Raw genomic sequence first — 27,309 nt, 5'->3', positions numbered from 1 at the left:
GAGTTTTGCTTTCTTTTTGGCAGGAAGGAAACTGAGTGGGAATCCCCTGAGCTGCCTGACGACCAGAGTGAGTCACCCCTTTCCACCAGCCAGGACGGAGGTGTCTCTGGGTCTGAGCGGGCCAATGGGGGCAGGTTGGCCACTTCCAGTCTGGGCTCAGTGGGGGCTTTCTCTTCTGTTCCCAATTCTGCATGCCTCAAAGGCCTGTCAGCAGAGTCAATTTTTTAAACAATGTACTTGTGAAAAAACGTGCTTGTGAAAATCCTAGGAAACAGCAAAGTCAAAGAGTGTTTTTGTGCTGAAAGTGCTGGCGGGTCCTTTGAGATTGGCCCAGCCCTGCAGGCGCCAAGGTCCACTGGGGGCTGCCTGCCCAGGAGGCAAGGAGTTCGCCAGGGGAGTCTGTAAGGAGTTCGCCAGGGGAGTCTCTTCCAGACTTGGGGCGAGGCCTAGGTGGCCAGGGCCAGGGCTTCTGTGACATTCCTCTCCCCAGGAGGAGCCATCGCAGAAGGTAGGTGGCTGCTTCCTGATTTCACCCTGTGGGAAGGGGGTGGGGCAGCGGGCATTGCTGCAGGTGAACCTCCTCTTTGCTGCAAGAACCATTTCTGGCTGGCACTGGTGGGCTCCCAGGTGTTGGCAGGTGCTCACCTACTTATGGGATTTGAATGAAACCTCAGGGAACCTGGGGGTTGGCCTGGGGAGCTGATGCCTGTGGCCAACCTTACCTCGAGGTTCAGGTAACCAGCCGCAGCCTGAGTGCTATATCAGAGGCAGGGCAGCCCTGGGCTGTGTCCCAGGACGCAGCATTTGGAAGGGGGAGTTCTGACTCCAGAGCAAGTGATGTTCAGGTGAGATGCCAGCGCTTCTGCACCGATATCCCTTCAGAAACCGTGTTCTGGCTCATCCCGTGGGCACCCAGGTGAGCCCCTCAGAGTGGGGCTGCGGGACGTGCTGTGTGACCTGGGGTAAGGACTCTGACCTCTCTGAGTCTTTTGTCTTTTCCTGAAAAATGGAGTGAGCAGTTGGCTGCTGGGAACGCGGGGATGAGGGAAGACCCAGCAGATTTGTCAGATACAGGGCAGAACCCATGTTCCGGGAGAGACTGGCTCCCAGCAACCCAGGAGGCAATATGGGGTCAACACTGACCCCTGCCTCTTCCCAGATGCTGACGCGGCTGGCTTTCCTGTGCGGGCCACGGGTTGTGCTTTTGGGGCCTGGTTTGGTGGTAAAATCCACACAACATAAGACCCACCATTCAACCGTGTCAGAGGGCACTGTCGGGGGCCCCTGTGGGCGACCTTCGCCAGCACTGCACTGCCCTGATGGGAGGCCTGTCCTTCCCGCTCTCTGACGGAATAGGGTCTTTTTTTTTTTTTTTTTTTTTTTTTTAGATTTATTCATAGAGACAAGAGAGAGAGAGAGGCAAAAACAGGCAGAGGGAGAAGCAGGCTCCCCTCAGGGAGCCCGATATGGGACTCAATCCTGGATCCTGGGATCACTCCCTGAGCCGAAGGCAGACGCTCAGCCGCTGAGCCACCCAGGGGTCCCGCGAGCAGGGTCCTTTTGTGTTTTTTCTCAGAATTCTCACCCAAACTGGGGCCCTGCGCTGAGCCAGGCTCCGGGAGGGTGGGCGGGAGTCGCCGCCGCGGTGCCCGCCCCCCCACTCCCCACCGCCGGACGAGCCCAGCCGCCCGGGCCGCCCCGCCGCCCCGCCGCCCCGCCGCCCCACCGCCCACCGCCCACCGCCCCACCTTACTGCACCCACCGAGCCCGAGCTCCACTTAAGCAGCCGGGATCTGGCCAATCAGCGTCCGCTGCGGCTCGCCCGGCGCTCCCGGTTGGCCCCCCCGCCAGTCAGTCAGGCGGGCTCGGGGGGCGGGTCCGCGGCGGCGGCTGGGCGCGCGCGCAGTTCCGGGCGCGCGGCGACCGTTGGTGAGTGGAGCGGTGGGAGTCGGGGCCGGGTCCGGGGCCGGAGCCGGGGCCGGGGGCGACCGCGGGGTCCGCGGGGGCGCGGGCGGCGGGGCCCGGGGCGGCGGGCGCGTGCGGCGCGGGGGAGGCAGGGCCCGCAAGGAGGGTCGCCGCCCCGCGGGCCTGAGGGGATTTTTCGGAGCCAGGCCGCCCGGAAACCGAAAGTCGGAGCAGGGCCGGCGCCGGAAAGTTCGTTATCGCCCGCGGGAGTCCACCGCGGCTCCGGCTGGGGGGTCACGGCCCGGGGTCAGCGCGCCGCGGCCGCCCAGAGGCTGTCGGGGGCCTGTGCGCCCCGACCCAGAGCCCGGCTGCGGGGGCTGACCCGGGAGAGGGGCACGAACTCCCCGCGCCTCGGGGACGCCAGCTCGTCCCACGCTCTGCCTCTTCGCCGCCCCCGCCCCCCGCCTCCTGCGGGGCCTCGAGCCCCTGGGGGTCACTTGAATGGCGGCTGACCCTTGAACCTCCAGGGGTCGGTCTGCACGTAGCCCTGCACCTTTGGAGGGTGTCTGCGCCGCAGCTGCCCTTCCCGCTGCTGGTAGTCGCTGCACATGTGAGCCCCTTGCGGGCAGGGGAGCGTGCCCGAGTTGTGAGCATCCTCGTGTGGGTGTGGGGGCCGTGACAGGTGGTCCCGGGGCCTGCGAGCGCTGGCGGGAGCCGGCTGCTGAAGACGTGGACCCGGCCTCGGCCGGAATGGGAATTGCCTGTCCATGGGTCCGGGCAGTGGGGAGCCTAGGACCGCTGCCGGCAGCGGCAGGAGAGCAGTCGGCCCTGCCAGGCCGGGTCAGCAGCTCTGGCAGCCGGGTTACTGTGAGGGCAGCGGATCTGCCCACCCACTCGCGTCTCTCAGGGGGAGGTCTCAGTCAACCTGCCGGTGTTGCTTGAGTTTTATTAAACAGCCTGAATACTGTGTGGTTTACACACCAGAGTATTCACTAATGCTTGAATCAAAAACACTAAGAGTTGTTTTCCTTCAAGTTTTTTGGAAGCCACAGAGGCCCTCGGCGCTTCTAGCAGTGGCTTCCACACATCTGGTGGCCCCTCTCCCTGGGCACCTGGTTCTCGCAGGAAAGCCCAAGCCCTGAGGCCGGAGCTCCCAGAGGCTAGCGGTCTGATGTTGGGCATTTGGGGCCTTCATGCTGGTCCTTTTTTTTTTTTTTTTTTTTTTGGTGATACTTATTTGAGAGAGCAGCTGCAGCAGGGGGAGGGGCAGAGGAGTGGGAGAGAGAATCTCAGGCAGACTCCCCACTGAACGCAAAGCTCAGTGCAGGGCTCATTCCCACAGATTCCACAACCCTGAGCTGGACACTGAACTGAGTGCACCATGCTGGCACCCCTGTGCTGGTCCTTCTGCTTGCAGGTGCCTCTCCACATGCCCAGTCTGCACCACACCACCCTCCAGTGCCCCACAGTGTCCTCAGCACCATGTGTAGCCTAAGGCAGGAGCCTGTCCATATCAGTGCCTGGTGACCGACAGTGAAGCTTGTGTGTGTACCTTGCTGTTACACTGCCTTGCTGGCTCCCTCGTGGGGGGCTCCAAGGAGAGGGGGCTTTCAGCTGCAATTCTCTCTCTTGGGTGTTTTTTTTTTTTTTTTTTTTCTTGAGTGGTTTTTAAACTTCCCTGGGGAAACAAATGCAAATGTCATTATTTGGGGACCTGAAGGAGTAGTCTACAGCAATAGCTATAATTTGGGGAGCAGAGGACTTACAGTGGTCACTTGTTCCTGGAGAAAGCATTTTCTCTAGAAGATAAAGGCCTTTTTGCTTTGTGCTTTGAGAATCAGATCTGGGTCCCTTTCTGGCCGTGGGAAATGTATGGTCAGTGCACTGGTGGGCGGGTGTCCACGACAGGACATCACAGACACGTTGGAGCAGGAAGGGCAAGAAAGTCCACAGAAGAAAATCCAGAAAAAAAATTACCCCCAGAGCACACAAATGATGCCAAGAGTGCAGTGCACATCTTCCTGTGCCTAGTGTGTCAGTCTCCCATGGGCTGGGCCAACTCCTTCATGGAGATGGGTGGGAGCACTGTCTCAAGGGCGTGGTCCTTGTGTCCACAGAGAGGGCATGTCAGTCTCCCACCCCTGCACAGAGGGTCTGAGCCTGGGAGGGGTGCAAGAGGCAGATTCCGTGGAAGCCATTCCATGTCTGAGCAGGAACAGGCTTGAGGCCACATTCCCTACGGGACCCAAGGAGCAGTGGAGCCGGTGGTCTTGTGACCTGGTTGTGGGTTAGGGAGGTGAGGACTCAGCAGAGGTGGGGGTAGGAGGTAGGTTAGGGGAAGTGCCTCAGAAGGGACAGCTCGTCCAGGATTCAGGATTGGGGTGCTCCACATTGGAATGGTGGAGGAGTCTGGACGAGCCGGGAGCCTGGGAAGCATTGAGGGAGCTCTTGCACTTCATGCACAGGCTTGGGTCCTTCCTCTGCCCTCCCAGTCCCTGCCTTATGGTGCTTAGCTTACATTCCAGAGGAGACAGGCCTGAGGAGGGAGGCCTGCACAGGACAGTTCCAGTGACCGCTGAGAGGGAAGGCCTTGTTGAGAAATCATGACCCTTGGACAGACAGGGTGGAGGGCAGAGCCACTGGGAGGCCTTGGGGTCTGAGGGTAGAGTAACCGAGGCCCAGCCAAAGGCCCATCAGCTGCCCAGAGGGCTACGGGGGCTGCAGCCAGGGGCCAGAGATAGCGGTTTGGTCAGGTTCTAGGTGTTTGTAGGGGCGGAGCTGTTGGGTTTACTAGCGTGCTCAGGGTGGGTGGGTGAGAGAGAGTGGATCTCTGAGAATTTGACTGGAACAACTGGGGGGGTGGCTGAGGTGGGGGCCTAGCTCTGGGCAGGGGCATATGTAGGCACTCATACCCAGCAGTCAGGGAGGGGGCAGGGGAGCAGAGTGGGTGCCTGTGTCAGGGGGAATGGAGGACAGAGTTGCTGTGTCAGGACGGCCAGTCACCCTGTTCCTCTTGAAAGCCCCAGTTTTGAGTCAGAAACAATATCAGCATGGAGATCATACGAAGACTTGTGAGCCAGCACTTGAGACTGGAAACACGCCCCCATAGTATTTGCTCATGATGGTTCAGGAGAAACAGTTGTTGGCCATGAAATTGGTACCAGGCTACTATTTGGCATTGTGCTGAGCCTGGGAAAATGTGAACTTAAGTATAAAATTATCATTTTAAAGTGGATTTCTAGTCCTTGGGGGAGGGCAAGCTTGTACTCCTTGCTGCGTGTTGATGGGAGTCCTTGAATATTGCTCAAGTGGGCTTGTTATGCAGGCACGTTGGAAATGGGTGGAACCAGGTGAAATCTGACGTGGAATCCCACGTCACACAGAGCAGAACTGGCTGTCATTGAGGATGTGAATTCAAGAAGGTCAGTCTCTGGTGCCTGGGGTATCTCAGGCTGAGGGTTGAAGCCATGTGTCTGTGGGCGGCATGGTGACGCCCGCCCCAGCAGCCGGGTCCTCCCTTGGCTCGTTTGGTGGCCAAAGGAGGTGCCTGGTTGTAGTAACAAATGCAGCCTTCCCTCACTAACACCACTGCCCACGCTCACGCCCCAGACTGGGCATGGTGGGGCCAGCTGCCTCATGGCCTGCAGCTCAGCCAGTGGTTTCTCGTAGGGATGGCTCTTTCCCTGGGTGCTTGGGCTCCACACAGAGGCAGGCCCTGGGCTTGTGAAGTTGCTGGCTGTTCCCAGTCTCCGGGGGGCTGCTTTCATGGCAGAACCGACTTTTCAGCTTGTTCTGCCAGTTTTAATATTATGAGACAGGGTTTGGGATAAACATGCACAGGTGTACCATAATTAGGGATTTTTTTTTTATAATTAGGGATTTAAGGGCCTTTTTTTTTTTTTTTTTGACTCTGGGAAGAGAAACTCCCACTTTTTTTTTCTTTTTGAAGTGGAGGTCTACGTACAGCAAAATGTACACATCCTAAGCATATAGCTAGATGCACTTTTGTCTGTAGGGGCATTTCTAGTACCCCAAAAGGCCCCCTCTTGCCGGCATGGACCCCCTGAATGGACAATAGCTGCGTTTCTTACAGTACTTGTGACACCAAATATGTGGTTCCTGGGACCCCTCCTTGGGTTCAGTGATTTCTGGAGTGGCTCATAGAACTCCAGTAAACATTAATTGCATGAAACAGCCAGATGGAAGAGGCACAGGGCGAGGTATCAGGCAGGGCCGTGGAGTCCCCCTGCCCTCCAGCACACTAGCCTGTCAGCGCTGTGACGTGTCCCCAGCCTGGGAGCTTTCTGAGCCTCACTCTTCACGGTGTGGTGGGGCCTCTGTCTTGAAAGCATGATTGATTACATTATTGGCCATTGGTGATTAGGTCAATCTCCAGCCCCTCTCCCCTCCCTGGCAGCAGGGGACAGTTGTGGAGGGGCTTGGGAGTAACAGAGATGCTCCCCTGTCCCCATGAGTTGGGAAATCTTGGGGGTTTTAGAAGCTCTGTGCCAGGAACTAACTGGGAAGCAGAGCAAGTACCTAGTGTGTCACAGCACTGTGCCGCCAGAGGGGACAGCTTCTCAGCTTCCGTTAGCAGAGGTCTGTCCTCAAGCTTCAGATAACTGGAACCATTCTGGAAATACAGTTTTATCTCCAGTAGAAATGTCCTTTTAAATAAAACGCAAATGTGTTTGTTGTACAAAGTTAGCACATTTGTGTCTGGAGCTTGATTTTGGGGAATGAATGAATGGGAAATCCAGGACAGGCTGAATAGGAATGTTTGCTCACATGTTCCTGCAAATCATTGCAAACGGAGATGGTTCTTGTTTATAACTAACTTACCCGGCAGAGAGGATGTGGAAGCTTGAGAGGACCAGTTTTATTTTGGCTCCAGGTCTGGGTGCTCTTAACTCCTGAGTCCTATTCTATATGCAGCAGCAGCTGGCCAGCCCACCCTCCATCCTGGTGCCTGAGTCTGGGCTGCTGGCTGCGCCTGTCTCCTGGGGAGGCCCCCAGGCCCTGTGTGCCTTCAGATGAGTAGACAAGTGCACACCACCCAGAGGTTCAGAAGTTCAGGGCCAGAGACGGGGGAGTTTTCTCCTAGGGTTGGGCCAAGCAACACCCCACAGCAGCAGAGCTCGACGATGGCCTTAAAGTGTTATATTTTGGCACAACACTTTTGAGTCTCTATGATGTCTTTCATTACAGTTCTCAAAAGTTAAAATGTGCTTGTAAGGACAAAAGCACTGGCAATCCCCCAGCACAATACGGGCAGCGGTGGGACTCGTGGTCCAGTGCCGTGGTGCCGGGTGGGCTCCCTGGGCGCTCCAGGGCCACTTCTCCACATTTAGAACAGAAATACCCCCACCATCCGGCTGTGTCAGGTAGATGTGACTGCTAAGTAAGCTGTGTTGGTGAGGTCATCGAGGCCTGACTGCCTTTTGGGAACTGTTAACCTTTTTCATCACTCAGAAAAAGAGACCATTTGTCTGGCTCTTTTCTATCTAACGAGTACATGTTGATGGATTAGTAAAATAGGTTCAGTTCTCCACAGGTATGCTTAGTAGATAGAATGTTGATGCCAAAGGATAAAGTGCTATCTCACAAATGCTGAGAGAAGCTGCTCAGTGAGGTTTTATTTTAAGATTTTATTTATTTATTCATGAGAGACGCACAGAGAGAGGCATTTTATTTATTTATTCATGAGAGACGCACAGAGAGAGGCAGAGACACGCAGAGGGAGAAGCAGGCTCCCTGCAGGGAGCCCGATGTGGGACTCGATCCCAGGACCCTGGGATCACACCCTGGGCCAAAGGCAGACGCTCAACCCCTGAGCCACCCAGGTGCCCCTGCTCAGTGAGGTTTTAAAACAAGAAAAGCAGGGGCAGCCTGGGTGGCCCAGTGGTTTAGTGCTGCCTTCAGCCCAGGGCGTGATCCTGGGGTCCTGGGATCGAGTCCCACGTTGGGCTCCCTGCATCGAGCCTGCTTCTCCCTCTGCCTGTGTCTCTGCCTCTCTCTCTCTCTCTCTCTCTCTCTGTTTCTCATGAATAAATAAATAAAATATTAAAAAATATAACAAGAAAAGTATCACCATAATCCTTGTATTCTGTCATGATGGTGTTTGTTTCTTATTTTGCTTTTTTTCCCTGTTGGTATGAAACATAACTAAGTCTCTTACATGAGATGTTCTATCTCACTTAACATGGTAAACAGAGATCTAAAGAGTGCTGTTTTTTTACTAGCAATATTTAAGGATAAAAGTCCTTGTTTAATGTAGTTTATACAGCAGTGATTTTCAAATTATTGATGGTTCATGAAGTCAATTTAGTAGCATGACCAGAGAGAAGAAAAAATACGCAGAATGCCTCTTGTGAGAGTAAGCGTACTTTCACTGATCCCTTGTTCTAGTCAGTACTTGTGTAGTCATACAGTGGCCTTGAAACAAGTGGGCTGAGGGCATCCTCCCTCCTCGGTTGCCTGGCCAGCACTGTTCGTGTACACGTGAGTTCTCGAACTCTGGTTTAGCTCCTCACTAAAGGCTTTATTAAGGGGGCACTTTCTAGTACTTACATGTCCGTGTCCTGAGGGCTCGAAAGAATGAAATCCCCAATTGTCAAAGGGACAGGTGGATGGTCCAGGACCCAGACACACCCACACGCCCTAAAAGTGCAGGACCAGCTGGGGGGAACTTGTGCCATCCTACTGAGTACCTGTGGGCATAACACCCCGTCTATCTGGTAGTTGGAGGAGGAAATGTGGGTTCTAACAGTATAACCTGTGTCTGTGGCCTGCCAGCCTAAGAAGGCCTCACAGATTACAGATCCAGAAGTCGTGATTGAAAGTGGCTTTGCCCAGTAGATAGAAATAGACATGCCGTCTGTCGCTGCTTCGTGTGGTGTCAGACCGGCTCAGGATGCTGAAGACAGTCTTGTGAACACTGGAAAGAGGCATATCACTTTGAGACATCCTGGTTTGAAAGCTGGTCTGCTCTGTGTGCATCCATGAGAAAACATGGGGTCTGTACCAGGGACCTCTGGGAAAGGAAGCTCTTTGGAGCATTTGCAAAGGGGTCATAGTGGCTCTGAGTTAACGTGCTTCCCGGCCAGGGGCTGTTGGGCTGTTGTCCTTTTTGAAAGGTTAGCAGGTACAGTTGCTTTTGGCTTGTGGAGATGCTGTACGTTGAACAGTGTGTTCCATGCAAGGTCTCAGAACGCTCTGGGAGCTTCTCCCCTGCCTGACTCACAGGTCTGGTTGCCTTGCCTGGGGGACCTTGCCATAGCCCAGTGGATGACAGAGGGCAGCTCTCAAGGCGGAGGGACCCTGGCAGCGATGGTGACATCAGAGAAGCCAACAAGTGCAGTGGCCATCTGCTGGCTGCTGCCTCGGGCCCCTGCACAGGCAGGTCAGAATTTCCTGCCAGGCTGATGTGTAGGAAGCTGGACAGGAAGGCACCCGGATCAGGCTCTGCAGATGGCCAGTGCTGGTGGGAAGGGCCCTCAGATGTCCGCACGTGCTCTGCCCATGGGTCCTGGCACAGTGGGCTGGGTGACCTTGGGGACAGCCTGTTGGTCTAGGGGCCCTGGGATGGGCGTGTTGGTGCATCCTGAGCAGGTTGCCACCCTGCTGAGCCTTGGTTTCCACGAGTGTAGTAGGAGATTAGGTTCTCAGAGGGCGAAAATCCTGCCTCACAGATTCTTGACCGCTGCTCAGCTTGATGACCCTGCCCCTCACTGCTGGGCACGGGGAGAACCCTCTGTGACACGCTCTGTTCTTCCTTAGGGTGTGGCGGTTCCTGGCTCTCATGGCTGCAGCCAGCGTGACCCCTCCCGGCTCCCTAGACTTGTTGCAGCCTGGCTTCTCGAAGACCCTCCTGGGGACCAAGCCGGAGGACAAGTACCTGTGCTCAGCCTGTAGGAATGTCTTGCGCAGACCCTTCCAGGCCCAGTGTGGCCACCGCTACTGCTCTTACTGCCTGAGCAGCATCTTGAGGTACTGTGGGGGCAGAGGGCAGCAGGCTGGCTTGGCGCTCTACTGCCAATGGAGGCGGTTGCAGGCATGCATATGGCTGTAGGCATGCACGTGTCCGTGGGAGAGTGCTCCAGGGGGTGCTCCCTGACATCACCTGCAGAGGTTCCCTGCAAATGAGAGCGTCAAGTTAGTAACTGAAGAGGGTGGGTCGTGCTTTGACTGGGTGCTCGGGATGCAGGGACTGCAATAAACATCATTATGGTCTGTTTCCTGTGTTCCTAGTTTGTCATCCAGACACAGGACTGTTTAGAGTCCCATTGTTGGTTCATGTTGCATTTGCATCGAATGCGCTGCTCTAGATAAGGAATACATACTCAGAGCCTGTAGCAGTCAGTCTGAGGGCAGGCCCCTGTGGCACATGGAAGGCCAGAGTGGGCACAGGATCCAGTACCTCATTCCTGGGTACCTGGCCCTGAGCGGTTGGCCATCTGAGAGCACCTCTGTTCACACTGGAAGGGGTTGTTGTGATCAGAGGGTTTGGATCATCTCACCTATCTTATAAGGTTTTCAACACGGTCCCTTACGCATGCTCATGACTGATGCAGTGTCAGTCTCCAGGGCACAGAACACGGCGGAGGGAGAGCTGAGCTTGGCCCATGGCCTGTGGTCCACAGCCTTCCTTGCAGCACGGTTGACGGCAGGCCTTCGCCCTTTCCTCACTAGCTCTGGGCCTCAGAACTGTGCCGCCTGTGTTCACGAGGGCATATATGAAGAAGGCATTTCTATTTTGGAAAGCAGTTCGGTAAGTGAAGACTTCGAGCAAAAACTGTCAAATGAGCAGAAAATGTTTTGGCGTTTCCTTTAATAATACTGAGCAGCGAGGATGTGCCCCTCCCTGCCTGGTCACATCTAGAGCTTGGAGCAGCTGCAGGGGAGGTGTGTTGGTCCTGGGGCCTGGTCTGGAAGCCTCGCAGCATTGGTGGCGGGTAGGCGGTGGGCAGCTAGGAGGAAGCCTAACCGTAGGAATGCTGTCCTCAGGCTTTCCCAGACAACGCTGCACGCAGGGAGGTGGAGAGCCTGCCGGCCGTCTGTCCCAACAGTGGCTGCACCTGGAAGGGGACCCTTAAAGAATATGAGGTAGGGGCCCCCTGCGCTGGCCTGACTTCCCAAGCCTGACCCCACCCCCAGAGCAGCACATGGAGCCTGTGGGAGTCCGCCAGGAGGAACATGCAGCTGCTCATGATACGTGCACGCAGATGTACAAGTCCGGGGAGCATGGCCTCGGGAGGGGGGTTTACCTTGCTGGGCCCAGTCTTCTCATCTGTGGAATGCTGGGGCGGGGTAGCAGCATGTGGCTGACCTTGGGCTGGCTCTGAGGGCATCTGCAGCATCTCCTGTAACATGCGGGAATGAAGCTGTTTTGCTCGGTGGGATCTTTCAATGTGTTTTTAGGCAAAGGTTTTCTCATTTTGCGTTGTATAGACAGTGGAGATTCCAGAAATAACCTGCATGTTCGGTCTGTGGGCATAGAAAGGCATCTGGCCAGTGACAGGGCAGTGGCTGGTGGGCATATCTCGCTAAGGCCTGTCTCAGCCTGGCAAGGCTGGCTTGCATCCCTGCATTAGCATGGTGGGGCTTCTGCGTGATTGGCAGCTGGCAGCCACACCTGCAGTGTGGAGGCTCAAAAGGTGCCAGCACTTGTGTGGCCTCTGTAGGCTCATTTGGCTGTCCCCTCTGCTTAACCAGTGCAACTCAGATGGTTACTCACACACAAATGTCATGGCAGTCAGGTGTCCCCCACCTGATGAAGGGACAAACCAAATGTGGTCTGTCCCTGCAAGGGAATAGTATTCGGCCATAAAAAGGAAGAAAGGGGCAGCCTGGGTGGCTCAGCGGTTTAGCGCCGCCTTCAGCCCAGGGCCTGATCCTGGAGACCCAGGATCAAGTCCTAAGTCAGGCTCCCTGCATGGAGCCTGTTTCTCTCTCTGCCTTTGTCTCTGCCTCTCTCTTCCTCTGTCTCTGTGTCTCTCATGAATAAATAAATAAAATATTTTTAAAAAGTAAAAATAAACAAATAAAAAGGAAGGAAGGAAGTCCTGATGCATGTGAGTAGACTTTGAAGACATTGTGTTCAGTGAAATGAGCCCATCCTAAAGGACAGGTCCTGTGGGAGTCCACTCCTGTGAGGGCCCCAGAGGAGTGAAAGCTAGAGGCAGGAAGTGGCAGGGTGGCTGCCAGAGTGGGAGGTTGGAAGGTGCAGAGGCACAGGTTGGCCTTTCAGAGTGGGCAGCCCATTGGTGAGGCTGGGGAACTGTTGGTATGGCACCCGGGTGCCTAAGCTCAGGCATGCTCCTGCCCCAGTGCCGGGCCAGCCCTGCCCACTGGATGCTGAGTCGTGATGGTAGCAAACAGCCTGTCAGGATTGGAAGCGGGACCTGAACTGCTGGCGGGCTTCTCCCTCTTGTTGCTGGCCTGCATGCTGAACTTTGCTCATTGTTTTGACCAACCAGACTTTCTGGTCTTCAGGCTCTAAGCCGTGTGTTTCCAGAGGAGGGGCCCCTGGTGGGGTAGGCTAGGAAAGGCACTTCCCTTCCTGTGGGTGCTGGGGGCCTGGAAATGGAGCAGCCCTGGGCTACCCGCACCCTTTCTGATGCCTTCCTGGGTGTGAGACCCAGAGGCCCCAGTGCTGCACACATGCTGGTGGGAAGCCCTGCTCAGCAGAAGGGGTCTGCACTATTACTCCCGGGGCAGTCCAGAGAGTAGGCCTCGGGTTGGGGTCTCTCCTGGGAGGGTGGAGAGCCCGAGCAGGCTGTGGGGGTCAGGTGGGTGCAGGAGACCCTGTGGGGCGCGAGGAGCAGGCATGGGGAGCGGTGCTGCCTTCCGCGGGGACCCAGAGACCCTCTGGGGACGTGGGAGGACCCCCACCTTCCAGTCTGAGAGGCTGGTTTCTGCCTGCTGCAGCCGCGGGGTATGGATGACGCTGGTGTAAGGGGCCTCGGGCTGTGGGCCAGGGAGCGTAGCCAGCCTGTGGCTCAGCTTCGGCCCGGCAGGCACGCGGGCTGGAAAGTCCCTGGCTGGCCCAGGAGCCCTGGAAAGTCCCTGCAGGGGTGGGTTTGGTCATGTGGGAGGGCGGGCACTGCTCTGGGACTCTGGGCCTGGCCCTTGGGTGGAACCTCGGCCTGGCGGTGAACATCTCCGGCCTGGGTGAGATCAAGGCTTCTACACACACCCGCCACCTCTGGGCCAACGCAGCTGCCCTTGGTGGTACTCGCACTCGTGGCATTGTAACTTGCTGGTGCTGTGGCTGAACTGTTTGGAAAGTCCTGGTTAGCCTTTGAACATGGTTTTCTTTGGCGATGAAGTCTAGTATTTTCTAAGAACCCAGTGACTTAAAACTCCAGTTCAGGTCAAAGGCATGTGTGGAGTGCCTGCCAAGTGCCAAAGGTGCCAGGGCACGCAGCCCCCAGGCTGCTCTGGGAGTGTGCGTAGGGGCCTGTGGCTGGAGACAGAGGCGGGGCTGGGAACAGGTGGAAGACGCCGGGGAGGGGGGGGGGCGGTGACTGGAGGCCATGGCTGAACAGCGAGGCTGCGTCGGGTGTGCTCGCTGTCTCCCCCCACGTCCTGGTGAGCTCAGAGTCAAAAGGGCTCTGTTCGTAGAGGCTCTTAGTTTGAATTCTGGTTGAATAAAGACTGATTTCTCCAAAGTGTGTGCTTCTCTCTGATCCCATGAGGGTGGTGGTGCTGCGGGCCCATCCAGAGGCAGCCCAGGGGTGATGTCAGACAGGCTGCAGGGGTGGTGGTCAGCAGTGGGCGGTGTACCCTTGCCCGTCTTGGTGGCTGCCGCTCTGTGCTGCTTTGGGGGCCCACGTTGCTCCTGCAAGTATCTTATTATGTGTTAATCAACATTCTTAATTAAATTCAAGCACCTTAACTATAAGGGTTCTAGTTTTTCCTTTTTTTTTTTTTTTTATTTCTTCATGGGAGACACACACAGAGGCAGAGACACAGGCAGAGGAAGAAGCAGGTGTGCGTAGGGCCTGTGGCTGGAGCCTAATGTGGGACTTGACCCCGGGATCATGCCCTGAGCTGAAGGCAGACATTCAACCACTGAGCCACCCAGACGTCCTTGGTTTTTCCATTTTGTGAGCTATGGTTATCTCTGAGACTCCTTGGTTCACTTTGACTGTTGATTAGGTACTGGATGTGGCCCAGACATTGCCTCCTATTAGGCCATGGTGGGCTGTGCGGTGTCCCAGGGACCCTGGGGTTCAGGGAAGTATTGCCCTGTAGCAGTGCAGGTAGGCCATGGGGGGCTAGGCCACGTTTTCAGCTGGGAGCTTTGGAAAAGCTGTAGGCAGGGAGTGGCTGTGAGACCAGACAGGCTGCAGTGACGGGGTGGGGGTGCCCCTGGGAGGCTGCACTCGAGTTTGTCCTCTGCTGGGCCGCAGCATCCAAGGCGTCGTGCAGCTGGGTGTGATCTGGCTGGCCTGCCTGGTGTGTGTCCTGACAGAGGCTGGGGCCTCGCATGGCAGCGTATGGGGTGCTATGTTGGGCCACCATGGGGTCACCAGGAAATTGTGCTGGGAGTGTGGTATTGGTCTGGGCTGTGTCCCCATGGGAGGTCAGAGGGCAGGGGTGCCTGCTCTGGAAGGCAGAGTGGAGGGGTGGTCCCCACCAGATGTGACAGAGTGGGGGGGGTCCCCAGCAGACGTGGGGGGTTCCCCACCAGACATGACATCTGAGGTCTCCGTGTGGGAAGGCTTGTAGGAAGGGCACCGCATGTGTGCCACGTCTCTGTGGTCTTGGCCCGTTGTTTCTGCTCCCTCTGGACATGCTGGGCTTTGGCCCCAGCAGCCAAGCCTGCGGCTCAGGATGGAGACACGGCCAGCACGTTCCCAGCCCGGGAGTAGCATGGTAGAGGCCTGCCCTGCTCCTCTCAAGTGCACCACGAGCAAGCTCTCCAGGGTAGCCCTGAAGACCCAGGCTCTCAGGAGGGCACCTCGGTCCAAGGCTGCCCCAGCCCAGACCTTTGTGGAGCTCCTGAGCCCATGGTGGAGGGCCTCCTCCTGCTCTGGGCCAGCCCAGAACTTTCTTCTTGCAGTGACCTCTGCCTCCTGCCCCAGCAGGCTCCACGTCGTCCCCAATGTCTCCCTAACATTTAGCACGGTGCCAAGGTACAGGACGGATGCTGGTGGAGCGAAGACTCTCAGGAGGCCCAGAGGAGTCCGATCCATAGACACGGGGGTTGGGGGGGCAGCAAGGTGGGGGGGCAGGGTTTAACAGGACAGAGTCTGGAAGACACACGGGTCCAGGGGATGGACGAGGGGACTGTGCACAAGGTGTGAACGTGCCAAGGCCCTTAAAAGTGGTTAAGACAGTAAACTATGTTATATATATTTTACCACAATAAAAAACAACAGGAGAGAAACCCAGAGCTCCCCACTCCTTTACCCAGCGCCCCTTTCTGTTCCCCCTCACGGCCAACTTCCCAGGGCAACTGTCGGCTGTGTTGGATTGTGGGCTCGGGGCCCTGTGGTGGGGGGACAGGCTGCTGGGTCCCTCATGCTGCCCTGGAGGCATTCCCACCCTCCCTCCCTTGTCTGCCACCTCCTTTCCTCCCAGCTGCCTCCCACCACATAGGGCTCTGTGGCTCCTGAGGGGGCAGCGTGGCCTCTCTTCCCTCCACCTCGGCCACCTTCTTCCTGGGTGCTGCCCACTGGAGGGCCCCAAGCTGGGCCTGCTGCCCTGGGTCACTACATGCCCTTGCTGGCCACGCCCCCCGTGCAGGCTGTTGGTGTGGGTGCGGGATGAGTGGGTGGGCTCCAGTCCTCCTCTGCTTAGTCTGGCTGCCGTGGCCTGTCCTCACAGCACCTGGACTTGTCGCTCCTGTGCCTTTTGTTCACTGAGAACCTGCATGCTCTGGGACTGATCATCATGCTCGTACCGCTCTAGGGCTCTGCCTGGGGCCAGGGCTGTGCCGCCCCTTGGAGCGCCCTCCTGCCCCACCTCTCTGTACCCACTTGGCCCTGGCCCTCCATGGCCCCTCTTAGTCCCTGGCCGTTGGTCCTGTTCTCCCTGAATGGCACTGCATCACCCACAGGGAGGGAGGGATGCTCGGGCTGTCCCGTGGGCGGGGAGCAACCAGTCTGTGAGTTCCTGTCTGACCCGGAGCACAGGTGTCATAGTGAATGAAACTGGCCCTGGGGGGGTTGGTGCAGGGGCTCCGTGGTCCAGCCCTGAAACCTCCCCGGAGCCTCAGTGGGGGCAGCTGCCTGTGGTCACACACGGAACCCGGTGGTGGCAGCCTGCGGCATCCCACTGTGCACCCTGTTGATGCTTTGCCACCTTTGTTGCCAGAGCTGCCACGAAGGACACTGCCCGTTCATGCTGACTGAGTGCCCAGCTTGCAAAGGCCTGGTTCGCCTGGGGGAGAAGGAGCACCACTCGGAGCACGAGTGTCCAGAGAGAAGCCTCAGCTGCAGGCACTGCCGGGCACCCTGCTGCTGGGCTGACTTGAAGGTGAGGGCGCCTGGCCGTGTCCCCAGCCCGGCCTTGTGGGGCTGTCACCATGGCCCAAGGTTACTGTCCTGCCCTTGCGGCCGGTTTGACGTTTTTGCCATGTGCCGCTGGCCCTTCCTTGCACCCACTTGGGTAGAAGGTTCTTGGTGGGGAACTGGGTTGGGTATGAAGGCAAAACTCAGTCGTTTTAGAAAGCTGCTTTATAGAAAAATTAACATGCAGAGAGCAGCTGTGCCAGGCCCATGCCACCTTCACTATCCAGTTGGCACACGCCAGGCGGCATCAGGCTCCCCACACTTCCTGTGTGGGCCCCAGGCTGTGTCATTTCTTCTGAAAACTTGAGAATATGTATCTGAGCATGTTTTCAGAAACTTGAGAATGTATATCTGAGCATGTTTGTTTTCAGAGAGCTGTATGTGTTACTGTCACCCTGAGTCTTGATGGTGCCTACCCACCGCACCAGGCTCACTTGGCACCCAGGTTTGCTCATGTCTCTGAGCGTCTGTTGCCATGCTGCATCTTGATGATGTGTCTACAAAGTCTCTTCATCTTTAATGGTGCTCCGGGCGTGGGTGTCTTCCTTTGCTGCTTGCTTATTGAAGAAGCTGGACTGTGCATTTGGCCAACTGTGTCCCCAGGAAGCCCTTGCTGCCCCTGTTGCCCTGTCCCCTCCCTGAGCCATTCCACCCAGAGGCATGCCCACGGCCAGGGTGCATTTGGGCGCCAAAGGTGTGTTCAGAAAGTCCCGCCAGCCTTGCTCTTTGGGGTCACAGCGGCTACTGGCTACCCTCCATGGCCTTGTTTCAGCTAGGGTGACCAACAGCAGTGTTGTCCCCAAGTCCATCGGTGGCTTGTCCTGTCAGGACAAGCTGTCAGATGGCAAAGTGGTTCTAGTCTCTGGTGCTTCAGAGTGCCTATAGGACCCACCCCATTGGGGGTGTCAGGGGAGCTGCAGCCCGAGGACAAGGCCTTGCAGCAGTGCAGGTGACCCCACCCACGCCCCAGCTCCTGACCGCTGTCTTTCAGGCCCACCACGAGGTCTGCCCCAAGTTCCCCTTGACTTGTGATGGCTGTGGCAAGAAGAAGATCTCACGGGAGAAAGTAAGTTGTTGCCCAGCGCCTCCGAGGCCAGTGGGGGGTGGGGCTCAGACCTGGGGCCCAAAGGAAGGGTATGGGCTGGTGGCCATGGGCTACTTTTTTGTTATACTTCTGAAGATGGAAATGACCCATCCTGGGCAGAAATCATGTGCGCCTGCCCCCACACTGCCTCTTGTCCAGAGCAGGTTTTTTTTTTTTTTAGATTTTATTTATTTGAGAGCCTGAGAGCACGCGAGCAGAGTGGGGTGAGGGGCTGGGGGACAGGGACAAGCAGATCCTCACTGGGCGCAGAGCCGGATGTGGGGCTCGATCCTACCACCCCAAGGTCACGACCTGAGTGGAAACCAAGAGTTGGCTGCTCCCTCACTGTGCCACCCAGGTGCCCCCCAGGGCTCCATTTTAAGAGAAAAATACATCATGGGTTCATCCTGGTAGTTCTGGTTTCGATTTTTGCCTGCTTTCTGTGTTTGTAGCTCTTTTTGCTGCAGGGCATCTTGGTACTTGGTTACCTTAGCATGGTGCCTGATGAGTGCTTTGTCACTGCTGTACGTGCTGCTCAGTGACAGGGTGCTGGCGGTGCTCTTTACAGCTCCTTCCACTCAGGGGAGGTGCTGTCGGGCGATGTCCGGTGGTCCCTTCCGGGAGGCAGTCTCTCAGTGGTGAGCTGCCATTTGTCCCTTGGTTTGTAAGTCTCAGAGGTTGCCCTGCTAGAACAAATTGGTAGTTTTGTAACAGGGTTCTATGGGTCCAACGTGACCGCCAGGGCAAGTGTTCCTGCCCCGCCATGGTGAGGGGACACGCTCGGGGACTCACTCTGCTGTGGCTAAGAAAGCGTGTCCCAGGGCTGGAATTTGTAGCTCTCGAATCATGAACGTGCCTGGGGTTTTCTACTTAGGGCTCGCCTGCGTTTCTGTCACGAGGGACTCCTGCCCGTTGCTCACAGTGGGGAGAGAATCCCAGTCCTTCTTTTTTCTGTTTTTGGAACTCTCAGTGTCGGGTAGCTTGGGTCACAGTCCCTTGTCCTTTGACTTTGCTTGTCTTGTCTGTGTTTCCATTTGGTGTCCGTCATTCCAGGGCCCTGGGCGATGGAGACAAAGGGACTGCTTTCCAGTTGTCCTATGGCGGCCCCCTGCCCTCATGCCTGGGGAGCAGCCATCCGCCTCCACCTTTGTTGGTGGGAGGGGCTGCCTGCGTCTGTGCCCAGCGTGTGTGCAGTTGAACTCTTTCTGGGTTGTCCATCTGTCCTTTTGGGCTCTGTGTTGCCATGTGCCAGCGCCATGCCAGGTCCATGATGCGTGTCCGGCCGCTGGTCAGGCTGGCCCCACCTCACCTCCAAGGCTCTGGGGACCTCAGACACAATGCATCCTACGAGCCCAGGACAGGTGTTGGCAGGTGCACTGAGACACTGGCCCACAGTGAGAGGCCTTCAGCCTGCACCCCCTCCCTTGATTGATACCCGCAGGCTGTGTGTGCACACATTCTTGTCTGTGTGCACAGTCGCACCTTTGGCTCTGGAATAGGGTTGCTGGGTTTGGTTCAGCATGACACTGAAGAGGGGGTGTTCAGCCAGGGCACAGTGGGGAGAGGAAGTACAGGTACTCATGGTGTCCGGCCTTCCAGTTCCAGGACCACGTCAGGGCGTGTGGCAAGTGCCGAGTCCCCTGCAGGTTCCATGTTGTCGGCTGCCCTGAGATGGTGAGTCCTGTTGGCTGTGGCTCTGCCTGTGCCAGTCCCTGTTTCCTGAGTCGGCCTTCTTCCCGAATGTGGTCTCTGCTTGGCCTCCAGCCTGGCCTCCTGGTTTCCTTCCCACTTCTGCTGCCTCCTCGACTCTCAGGGTTCCCAGCCTCCGTCTGGGCTTAGCTGTGTCTACTTGTCCTCCTGGTGTTCTCATGGGGCCCTGTCTTTGACCACCTCTCTCTGCTGAAAATGCCCAGCGCCTTGTACCTCCCTGATACCTGGGGGTGTATTGGGTCTCAGCTGCATCCTGGGCCTCCCGCTCCCACCTCATCCTCCAACCTGCCCAAGACCAGCACCTCATGTCACCAAGCTGTTCCAGCCCAAGCCCAGCAGTCACTGTGGGCCCTCCCCTTGTCTCCTGTATTACATCCAGTCGACTCAGAGAGCTATGCTTCCTATAGACGGGTCTCAGACCGCACCTGCCTCTGTGGCCTACGTGGCCCTAGCTGCCTCTGACCTCATCTCTGGGCTGGTCACCAGCCTGGCTATCCTTGTGCACACTGACCTGTTCCTGCCTCAGGCCTGGGCAGTTCTTCTGTCCACGTGGCCTCTCCTCTTCTTTCCCCCACTCTCTTCTGTCCCCCGGGGATGGGAGTGTGCAGCGCCCTGGCTCTCTGAGGGCCCTGGTACATGGCTGGCGCTGTGCTCCTCAGAAACACCCGGGCAGCACTCCCGTGCCAGTCGTCCTTGACACCTGGCCTCAGGTGTAGTCCACAAGGATGGCACCTCCTACTTTTACTCCTCTGTGTTTGCTGTGGTGCTGGCCCATGCCCACACAGGCCTGGGCCCCCATGTGGGTGCTGCCAGAGGCCCGAGTATGTGCCTAGGGTGTGGCTACCACAGCCTTTCTGTGGTCAGACATGGCCCCAGGGCAATCCCACCTGAGGGTAAATGTTGTCCTGAGCTCATCACTCTAACCCTGACCACAGGACCCTGGCCGCGTGGCATGTGCACACTGCCCCCAGCCTACCTCCTGGACTGGCAGGGGGCATCCTGTCCCAGCACCACCAGGGAGGTGCTCTCTGGGCACAGGGCCTGGTAGGGTTCATTTGTTTCTTTCTACTTTTGATGTTTTGAGAGTGTCTAACTCCTTTATTTTTATTTTTTTAAGATATTGATTTATTTGGGAGAGAAATCTGTGTGCAGGCATGCCCCACTAGGGAGGGCAGAGGGAGAAGGAGGGGTGGGGATCGCAAGCAGACTCCAAGCTGAGCACAGAGCTCAGTGCAGGGCCAGATCCCACGACCCTGAGATGGTGACCTGAGCCGAAAACAAGAGTCAGACACTTAACCGACTGAGCCCCCAGGTGCCCTTGAGAGTGTGTAACATTTTTAAAATTTCTTGTGAAGTTTTAGAAGAAATGTGGCTGGAAAGTCAGGACGATAGATCAAAAATACTTGGAGATGGTTAGCTTTACTGGTCTCCCCCACCCTTCAGTGTGTCCTTTCTTGTTTCTCCAAATACAAGCCGAGAAGTTATTGGGAAGGTTTGTATTTTTGGAAGATTTGACTCACGATAGTGACAGGTGATATACCAGCAAGTGAATGGTATGGAGATGTCAGAGTCGCCTCACCTTGCGGTGTGTCCACAGGGCTCTGGGTCAGGGCTGAGTACAGGTGCAGCACCAGCAACCCTCTCTATCTTCTTCCTGCAGGTGGAGAGCGAGAAGCAGCAGCAGCACGAGGCCCATTGGCTTCGGGAGCACTTGGCCATGTTGCTGGGCAGCCTCCTGGAGGCGAAGCACCTCTCAGGAGCTGGTGGCCCCTTCCTGGGTCTGAGCGAGATGGGGGGCTGGGAAGCCAGCACACTGCACCCCGAGGCCGAGCTCTCCAAGGCCGCAGAGCTCCAGCAGCGGTGTGAGGCCCTAGAGAGAAAGACAGCCACCTTCGAGAACATCGTCTGTGTCCTGAACCGGGAGGTGGAGAGGGTGGCCATGACCGCTGAGGCGTGTGGCCGGCAGCACCAGCTGGACCAGGACAGGATCGAGGCCCTGAGTAACAAGGTCTGGGCCAGGGCATTTGGGCCAACCTGCGCAGGACCCAGGGGCATCTTGGGGGCTCAGAGCTGGGGTTTTATGGATGGCACCTTGTTTCTGTCAGCATCCTTTCTGCTTTTGCTTCCTGTGTCCCTGAGCCGAGCGCCTTTCTGAGGCCTGCTCACTAATGGGCGTGCTGTGGGGTCCTAGGGGTCGCTCCAAGGCAGCCTTTCCTCCCTGGCGTGTGGGGGTAGAGGTAGCCACAGGGAATGGGCCTCATGACTGGTGTGTGTTCCTGAGTGCACTTTCTGACACTTGGGGTGGACAGAGCCACTCGAGACGGCTGAGCCCAGGGAAGCCTTGGGGGCCCTGGAAGGGGCCATTCTGCCCAAAACTGGTGGAAAGATGGGTGTGGGGCATGTTCATAAGCACCTTCCTGCAAAATGAAGGAGGCCTGTGAGAGGCCACTGGGTGGAGGCCTGCAGCCCCTCCGCTGGTCCCCCAGGAGGGACGTGCCCTCACGGGGCTCCCCGGGCCCCCAGGTGCAGCAGCTGGAGAGGACCATTGGCCTGAAGGACCTGGCAATGGCCGAATTGGAGCAGAAGGTCCATGAGATGGAGGCGTCCACCTTCGATGGCGTGTTCATCTGGAAGATATCTGATTTTGCCAGGAAGCGCCAGGAAGCTGTGGCCGGCCGTACGCCCGCCATCTTCTCCCCAGGTACTATTCTGAGACTCGCCCTCGGAGGTGCTCACAGGCCCCCAGGCTGGTGCCCCTGCAGGAGGTCCCTCCTGCATAACCTGGAGGTTATGGGGCAGGAAGAGTTATGGGGCAGCCTCTAAGCAGAGCTGCCTCAGGATCCCACAGCCTTCCCGGATGGGGCATGTGCTCAGGCTTCCTGGCCGGTCAAGAAGCTTCTGGGTGGGGAGCAGTCTGTTCGGGGCATGGTCCTCTCTGCACTGGACCCAAGCAGGCACCTCCTTCCTCACACATTCCCTCGGGAGTGGGGCCCTACCTGCCGATGGGAATTTCTTTTGAATTCAGCTCCGACGAAACCTGGCTGAGGACCAGACTGAGGGTTGGGGGTCAGGTGCGGGCCCCAGCCAGGCAGCAGGGCCATGTGCGGGAGCCGAAGGAAGGCTCCAGAGGCGGGACCAGGCCAGCCGGTGCTGCCATCAGGTCTGGGCCCCCGCGGGTCTCTGGGCACCCTGCTGGGGGTCGGGGTTTCACCTGTGGCCTGTCCCAAGTTCTTATCCCCCACGGTCCCCTCAGGTAGGGCTCAGGTCTGACCATGGCCCTTTGCCTAGAGCCCGAGCCGCCACTTAGCCTCACAACTGGTTCCTGTGGGCCATGGTGGGCTTACATTTAGGGTTCTTGGAAATGCTTTCCCTGAGCGTTTTTCCTTTGGGGGCATTTGTCTTTACTGGGAACTAAGTCTGTCCCTTGAGAAAAAGTTTGTGCCCCCAAAGCTGGGTGTTTTTCTCTGTGTTTCTTGGGGAAGCCCTCGGCAGAGCTTACCAGCACCTTTCCCCCTCCGCAGCCTTCTACACAAGCAGGTATGGCTACAAGATGTGTCTGCGCATCTACCTGAACGGAGACGGCACGGGGCGTGGGACACACCTGTCTCTCTTCTTTGTGGTGATGAAGGGCCCCAATGATGCCCTCCTGCGGTGGCCCTTCAACCAAAAGGTGTGTGGGGCTATCCCAGTGGCATCCCGGGGCCCTTGGGGTGGCGAGGTGGTCAGGCTCCATATGGGTCTGTCACAGCCCCTTGGGCGGCACTTAAAGAGGCCAGCTTGGAGTTGGTTCCAAAGGAAGGGGTGCGGCCAGTGAGCCCGCAACTACCCTTAGAACTCCCAGAACCGGGATCTGCTCTCGGTGGAGGGGCAGGAGGTGCCGTATCCTCGTCTCCTCCCTGTCCCATGCCGGACACAGGGCAGCTGTGGCGCCTCCCTGAGGAGTGTCACTCCTTCGGGAGAGCAGTGGGTGCTCTGTGAGCTCTTTGGTACGAGAACGCCTGCCCCATGAATGTGAGCAGGAGAGGCGCCAGTGGATGCGGTTTCGTAGTGTTAACTGTGGCCATAGACCCAGGGGCTGATGGACGGAAAGTGCCACGATGGGCACTGGTCACCCAGATGGGGTTGCTCGTGGTGGCTGTGGTCCTGGCGCTTGCTGCTGGTTCCCTGGAATTCAGGCCATTGGCAGCTGGTGCTGGCCGGGCCGTAACTCAGTGTTGCTCCCACGCTGCTCGCCCTCAGGTGACCTTAATGCTGCTGGACCAGAACAACCGGGAGCACGTGATTGATGCCTTCAGGCCCGATGTGACCTCGTCCTCTTTCCAGAGGCCAGTCAGTGACATGAACATCGCCAGCGGCTGCCCCCTTTTCTGCCCCGTCTCCAAGATGGAGGCCAAGAACTCCTATGTGCGCGATGATGCCATCTTCATCAAGGCCATTGTGGACCTGACAGGGCTCTAGCTTTCTCCCACCAGGGTTGGGGGTCGCGGGTCACACCGGGCTGGAGCCTCACCGTGGGTGGGCACCTGCCACGCTCATGTCTACCGGGAAGGGGCCGCCTCCTGGGAGAGGCCACTCAGCCTCTGAGTGGGGCAGGCTGCAGGCCTGTCAGTACCTGCTCGTGGGCCATCAGTACGGGTGCTCAGGCGAGGTGAGCAGAGGGCGAGGTGAGGTGGCATCTCGTCCTGTCCTTTGGTTGGAGAGAAGGGACGTTCCCGGGCCTGGTCGCTCCTCTGAGGAGAGGTCCTGCTCTGCAGGCCTGGCCAGGCTGGCGGGCACAGAGGGCACTCTGTGTCCTCAGGGCATCCTGTCGGCTGCCCCTGTGGTGAGTGCGGGGCACACACTGGGCCCTGCTGTCAGACATGATGCGTTAGCTGCCCTGTCGGGCTGTGGAGAAGTCGTTATTAAACTGTTAAATCTCCATGGTGAGTGGTGTCCGTTTGCCTGTGGCCTTGCTGGCGGTAACCCTCACAGGGCCTCCTGGCTCTCTGCCCTCCTGTGGTCTCCTCCCCTTATGTGTCCTGTCCCTACCGGTGTCACTGGATCCCTGAGCAGTACCGTCGGTTCCCTGACACTTGAAGCTCGCTGCTGCTGGCCTTGCTGAGGCCAGCTGGCCTCTTCTGGAATGTTCTTAACTAGCCGGCTCCTCCTCCCTCAGTCTATACGTGTCCCTGCTCCTCCACACAGGGACCTCTAGTGCTGGAAGAGTGGCCAGTAGATCTTTGGCATTTGGGGATCGACAGGCAGCGTCGCCTCCCCAAACTGGGACTTAAGCAGGTACCAGTTGGCAGTCAGTGGTTTTGGCCCCCTGACGTCAGGCTGAACCTCCGCCCAGTGCAGGACTAGGGCAGGCTCTGGGGTCCTGGCCAGTGGCTGTCTGTACCTCTGGTTGGTTCTCAGGACCACTGGTTCCAGAGGGCCAGGCAGGGGGCTGCCTGAGCATCTTTGCAGAGAACCTGACATCACAACTCATCCCTCTCTGTCAAGAGTTAATGTGACAGGAAAGCTTGGAGGAAAAAGAACCGAGCCATCCCAAGACCCGTGCAGTTGTGCTGAGACACAGGGCAGAAAAACTGCCATCTTGTGGGCCTTCCCTTTCCACTCTCCAGAGCGCTGTCCTCATGATTGGTGTCCACGGCCGCGACCACAGCATCTTCACCCGCGTGTCACCTCCAAGCCATAGGGCACATGCTGCCTGCATTGGTCCTGACCTGGGAGCGCAGCACCCTGCACACTTCCGTCCCACCTGCCCGTTTGCTGGGCTCCCAATGTGCGCAGGCTGTGTGGGCCAAAGGCCTGGGGGCTGCGGAGCCCAGACAATCGCCTGCCCACCTTATGCACTTGTCTCCTGGTTGGTGAGGTGCCTGTTGTCCCTGGGGACTGAGCCTTAAGAAAATCTTGAACTGTGTCAGTGGACAAGATCCTAAACGTGGATGTGATTACTTGGGTGATCGTTTCCTGTGATTTGTGCTCTTGACCACTTTTCCACAAGTCCTGAGTCTCCCCAAGAAAATCCTTTTCTATTTTTTCTGATGGTTTTAAGGTTTCTGTTTTTAATACATTGAGTTTTTACTGGGGAGATTGTGTGAGATGTGTGTGAATATGTTTTGTTTTCCATTAGGGGTAAAGCAAGTATGTCTGTGAGTTTACTTCTTTTTCCTTAAAACAGAAGGGTAAAATGAGGGTTAGAAAGGCTTTTGCCCACAGGGACAGAGTGAGGGAGAAGGCAATAGCAGAAAGATGTGACCCGTTTTAGAAAGGGGAAGGTGGCTTGAGGGGTGGCGGGCAGGCAAAGGAGGGCCCGCGGCGAGACTGGGCACTGGAGGGCACCAACTCACGGGCTGGGTGCACAGCTGCCTGCCGGTTGTCCCTTGCTCTCTGTGGGGGAGGGAGCTGAGGGGTCTGGGTCTATAGAACATGCTAGAGCTCAGGACTGAACAGTCAGCTCCAGGAGAAGCGCTAGAAGTGCACACCGAGCCGACAGCCCCAGCACCCTGCCCTCGCTCCGGGCTGCTGCTGCAGGGTCCCCATGGAGAGAGCATGTGCCTAGAGGGAGACCCTGGGAGGGCTCTGTTCCAGTCCCTCATCACCTTCCAGAAGGCAGGGAGCCCTGCCCCTGGCAAGCACAACCCACGTGTCTGTCTCTGCAGACTCCTGTTCTGGATGTGCACCTGTGTGCAGTGGTGAGCATGGCTTTGGCACCTGGCTCGAGTGTGAAGTTCTAAGACTCTGCAGTGGGAATCGGGCCTCCTCTTCTTCCTAAGACTGAATAAGACTCAGGTTATGGCCAGACCATGTTTTGTTGATTTTTCCGTTGACGGACTTTCAGGTTGTCCCCACATGGCTCTCAAGAGTTGTACTGCTGTGAATGTGCTGTGCGGCTTGTGGGTGGCTGGGTCCCTTGGCTTTCAGGATGGGCCCAGCAGGGGAGGTGACAGGACATGTGTTGTCATGTTTGAGGAGCTGCCAGGTGATTTTCCAGTGACAGCTGTGCCATCCGACATTCCACACAGTGTCATTTCCACTTATGCCTTCTGCACGTTCTCTAGAATTTCATGTCTGTATTAGTTTTCAACAAAAAATAGTTATTGAGGGGCGTCTGGGCAGCTCAGTCAGGCATCTGCCTTTGGCTCAGGTCATCATGATCCTGGGGTCCTGGGATCGAGCCCACTCATGCTCTCTTGTTATCTCTGTCGCTCTGTCTCTCTCAAATAAATTAATTAAAAAGAAATACTGAAAACCACCCATAGTGGCCACGGCACCACGCATGCTGTTCCTGCTTGCAGGTGCTTTGTGCCTGCCCCTGTGCCTGTCTGGAGGAGAGATGCCAGCTGCCGTGCTGTCCTGAGGGCCTTTGGTTTCACACGTCTGTAGCCATATTCATCATCAAGGAAACAAAATCTGTAAAATCAGAGTATAAGAATCAAAACCACATAGACTTTGAAAACAAAGCCAGTGAAACACAACAGGTAGAGAGGTTGAAATGAAAAGCTCAATCCAAGGTCGGAGCAGACCCACCTGGCATGAGAATAAGCAAGCAGACGACAGAGAGTGGTGTTGCTGTGTCACACGGTGGGTATAGTTTAAAGTCCCAAGAAACCAACCATTTTCCAGAGTCTAGCTGCTATGGTATGAATGTGCCCCCCCACCCCTGAGTCACGGGCTCAGGCCTAACCTGAGGTGAAGGTGTTAGGACGAAGAGCCTTTGGGAGGGGAATAGTAAATAGGTCATGGGGCAGAGCCTCAGGAGAGGGACCCCAGGGAGCTGCCTTGCACCCCTCCTGCTGTGTCAGGATGCACCAAGAAGTCTGCCACCCAGGGGGCCCCCATGCTAACACCGTGGTCTCAGCCTTGGGCCTTCACAACTGTGAGTAATAAATGTGTCGCTGATAAGCCACTCAGTCCTGTGGTGTTTTGTTACACAGCCCGTGCTGACAGAGCTGGTGGCTCAGCCTCTTCATGTGCTGGGCACAGGTAGGGCTCCCACGCTGCACACCTTGGCCTAATGCTTGGTTCAGAGGCATGCTGTGCTATCCTGTTTCGACTTTCCTTTGTGTTTCCCTCTAACAATTGTCATCTATGGCGACACAT

The 27,309-nt window shown here is 57.1% G+C and overlaps 1 protein-coding gene across 2 annotated transcripts; it reads left to right on the top strand.

Annotated features, from left to right (window-relative positions):
- Positions 1-7: 7 nt before the first annotated feature.
- Positions 8-24,139, top strand: TRAF2 (TNF receptor associated factor 2). 2 transcript variants are annotated; one of them, XM_025981954.2, is made up of 11 exons: positions 8-508; positions 9,685-9,894; positions 10,597-10,675; positions 10,912-11,010; positions 16,231-16,392; positions 17,419-17,493; positions 19,111-19,185; positions 20,882-21,229; positions 21,745-21,922; positions 22,743-22,891; positions 23,461-24,139. In XM_025981954.2, the coding sequence occupies exons 2-11, from the start codon at positions 9,707-9,709 to the stop codon at positions 23,677-23,679; spliced, it is 1,572 nt and encodes a 523-aa protein (XP_025837739.1). In that variant the 5' UTR covers positions 8-508; positions 9,685-9,706; the 3' UTR covers positions 23,680-24,139. The 2 variants fall into 2 exon arrangements, with proteins under 2 accessions (XP_025837739.1, XP_072604152.1); XM_072748051.1 differs by lacking the exon at positions 8-508 and adding an exon at positions 1,880-1,929.
- Positions 24,140-27,309: the final 3,170 nt, after the last annotated feature.

The sequence above is a fragment of the Vulpes vulpes genome, chromosome 2 (genome assembly GCF_048418805.1).
Source record: "Vulpes vulpes isolate BD-2025 chromosome 2, VulVul3, whole genome shotgun sequence".
Classification (NCBI taxonomy): Eukaryota; Metazoa; Chordata; class Mammalia; order Carnivora; family Canidae; genus Vulpes; species Vulpes vulpes.
Note: the sequence above shows the minus strand (reverse complement) of the source record. Positions and strands in the feature narration are given on the sequence as shown.

Bases quoted from the DNA above. Each gene is read 5' to 3' on its own strand.
- TRAF2 (XM_025981954.2), top strand. From the start codon at position 9,707: ATGGCTGCAGCCAGCGTGACCCCTCCCGGCTCCCTAGACTTGTTGCAG. The intron at 10,676-10,911 runs GTAAGTGAAGAC...TGCTGTCCTCAG, and splicing joins CTATTTTGGAAAGCAGTTCG to GCTTTCCCAGACAACGCTGC. The intron at 21,923-22,742 runs GTACTATTCTGA...CCCCCTCCGCAG, and splicing joins GCCCGCCATCTTCTCCCCAG to CCTTCTACACAAGCAGGTAT.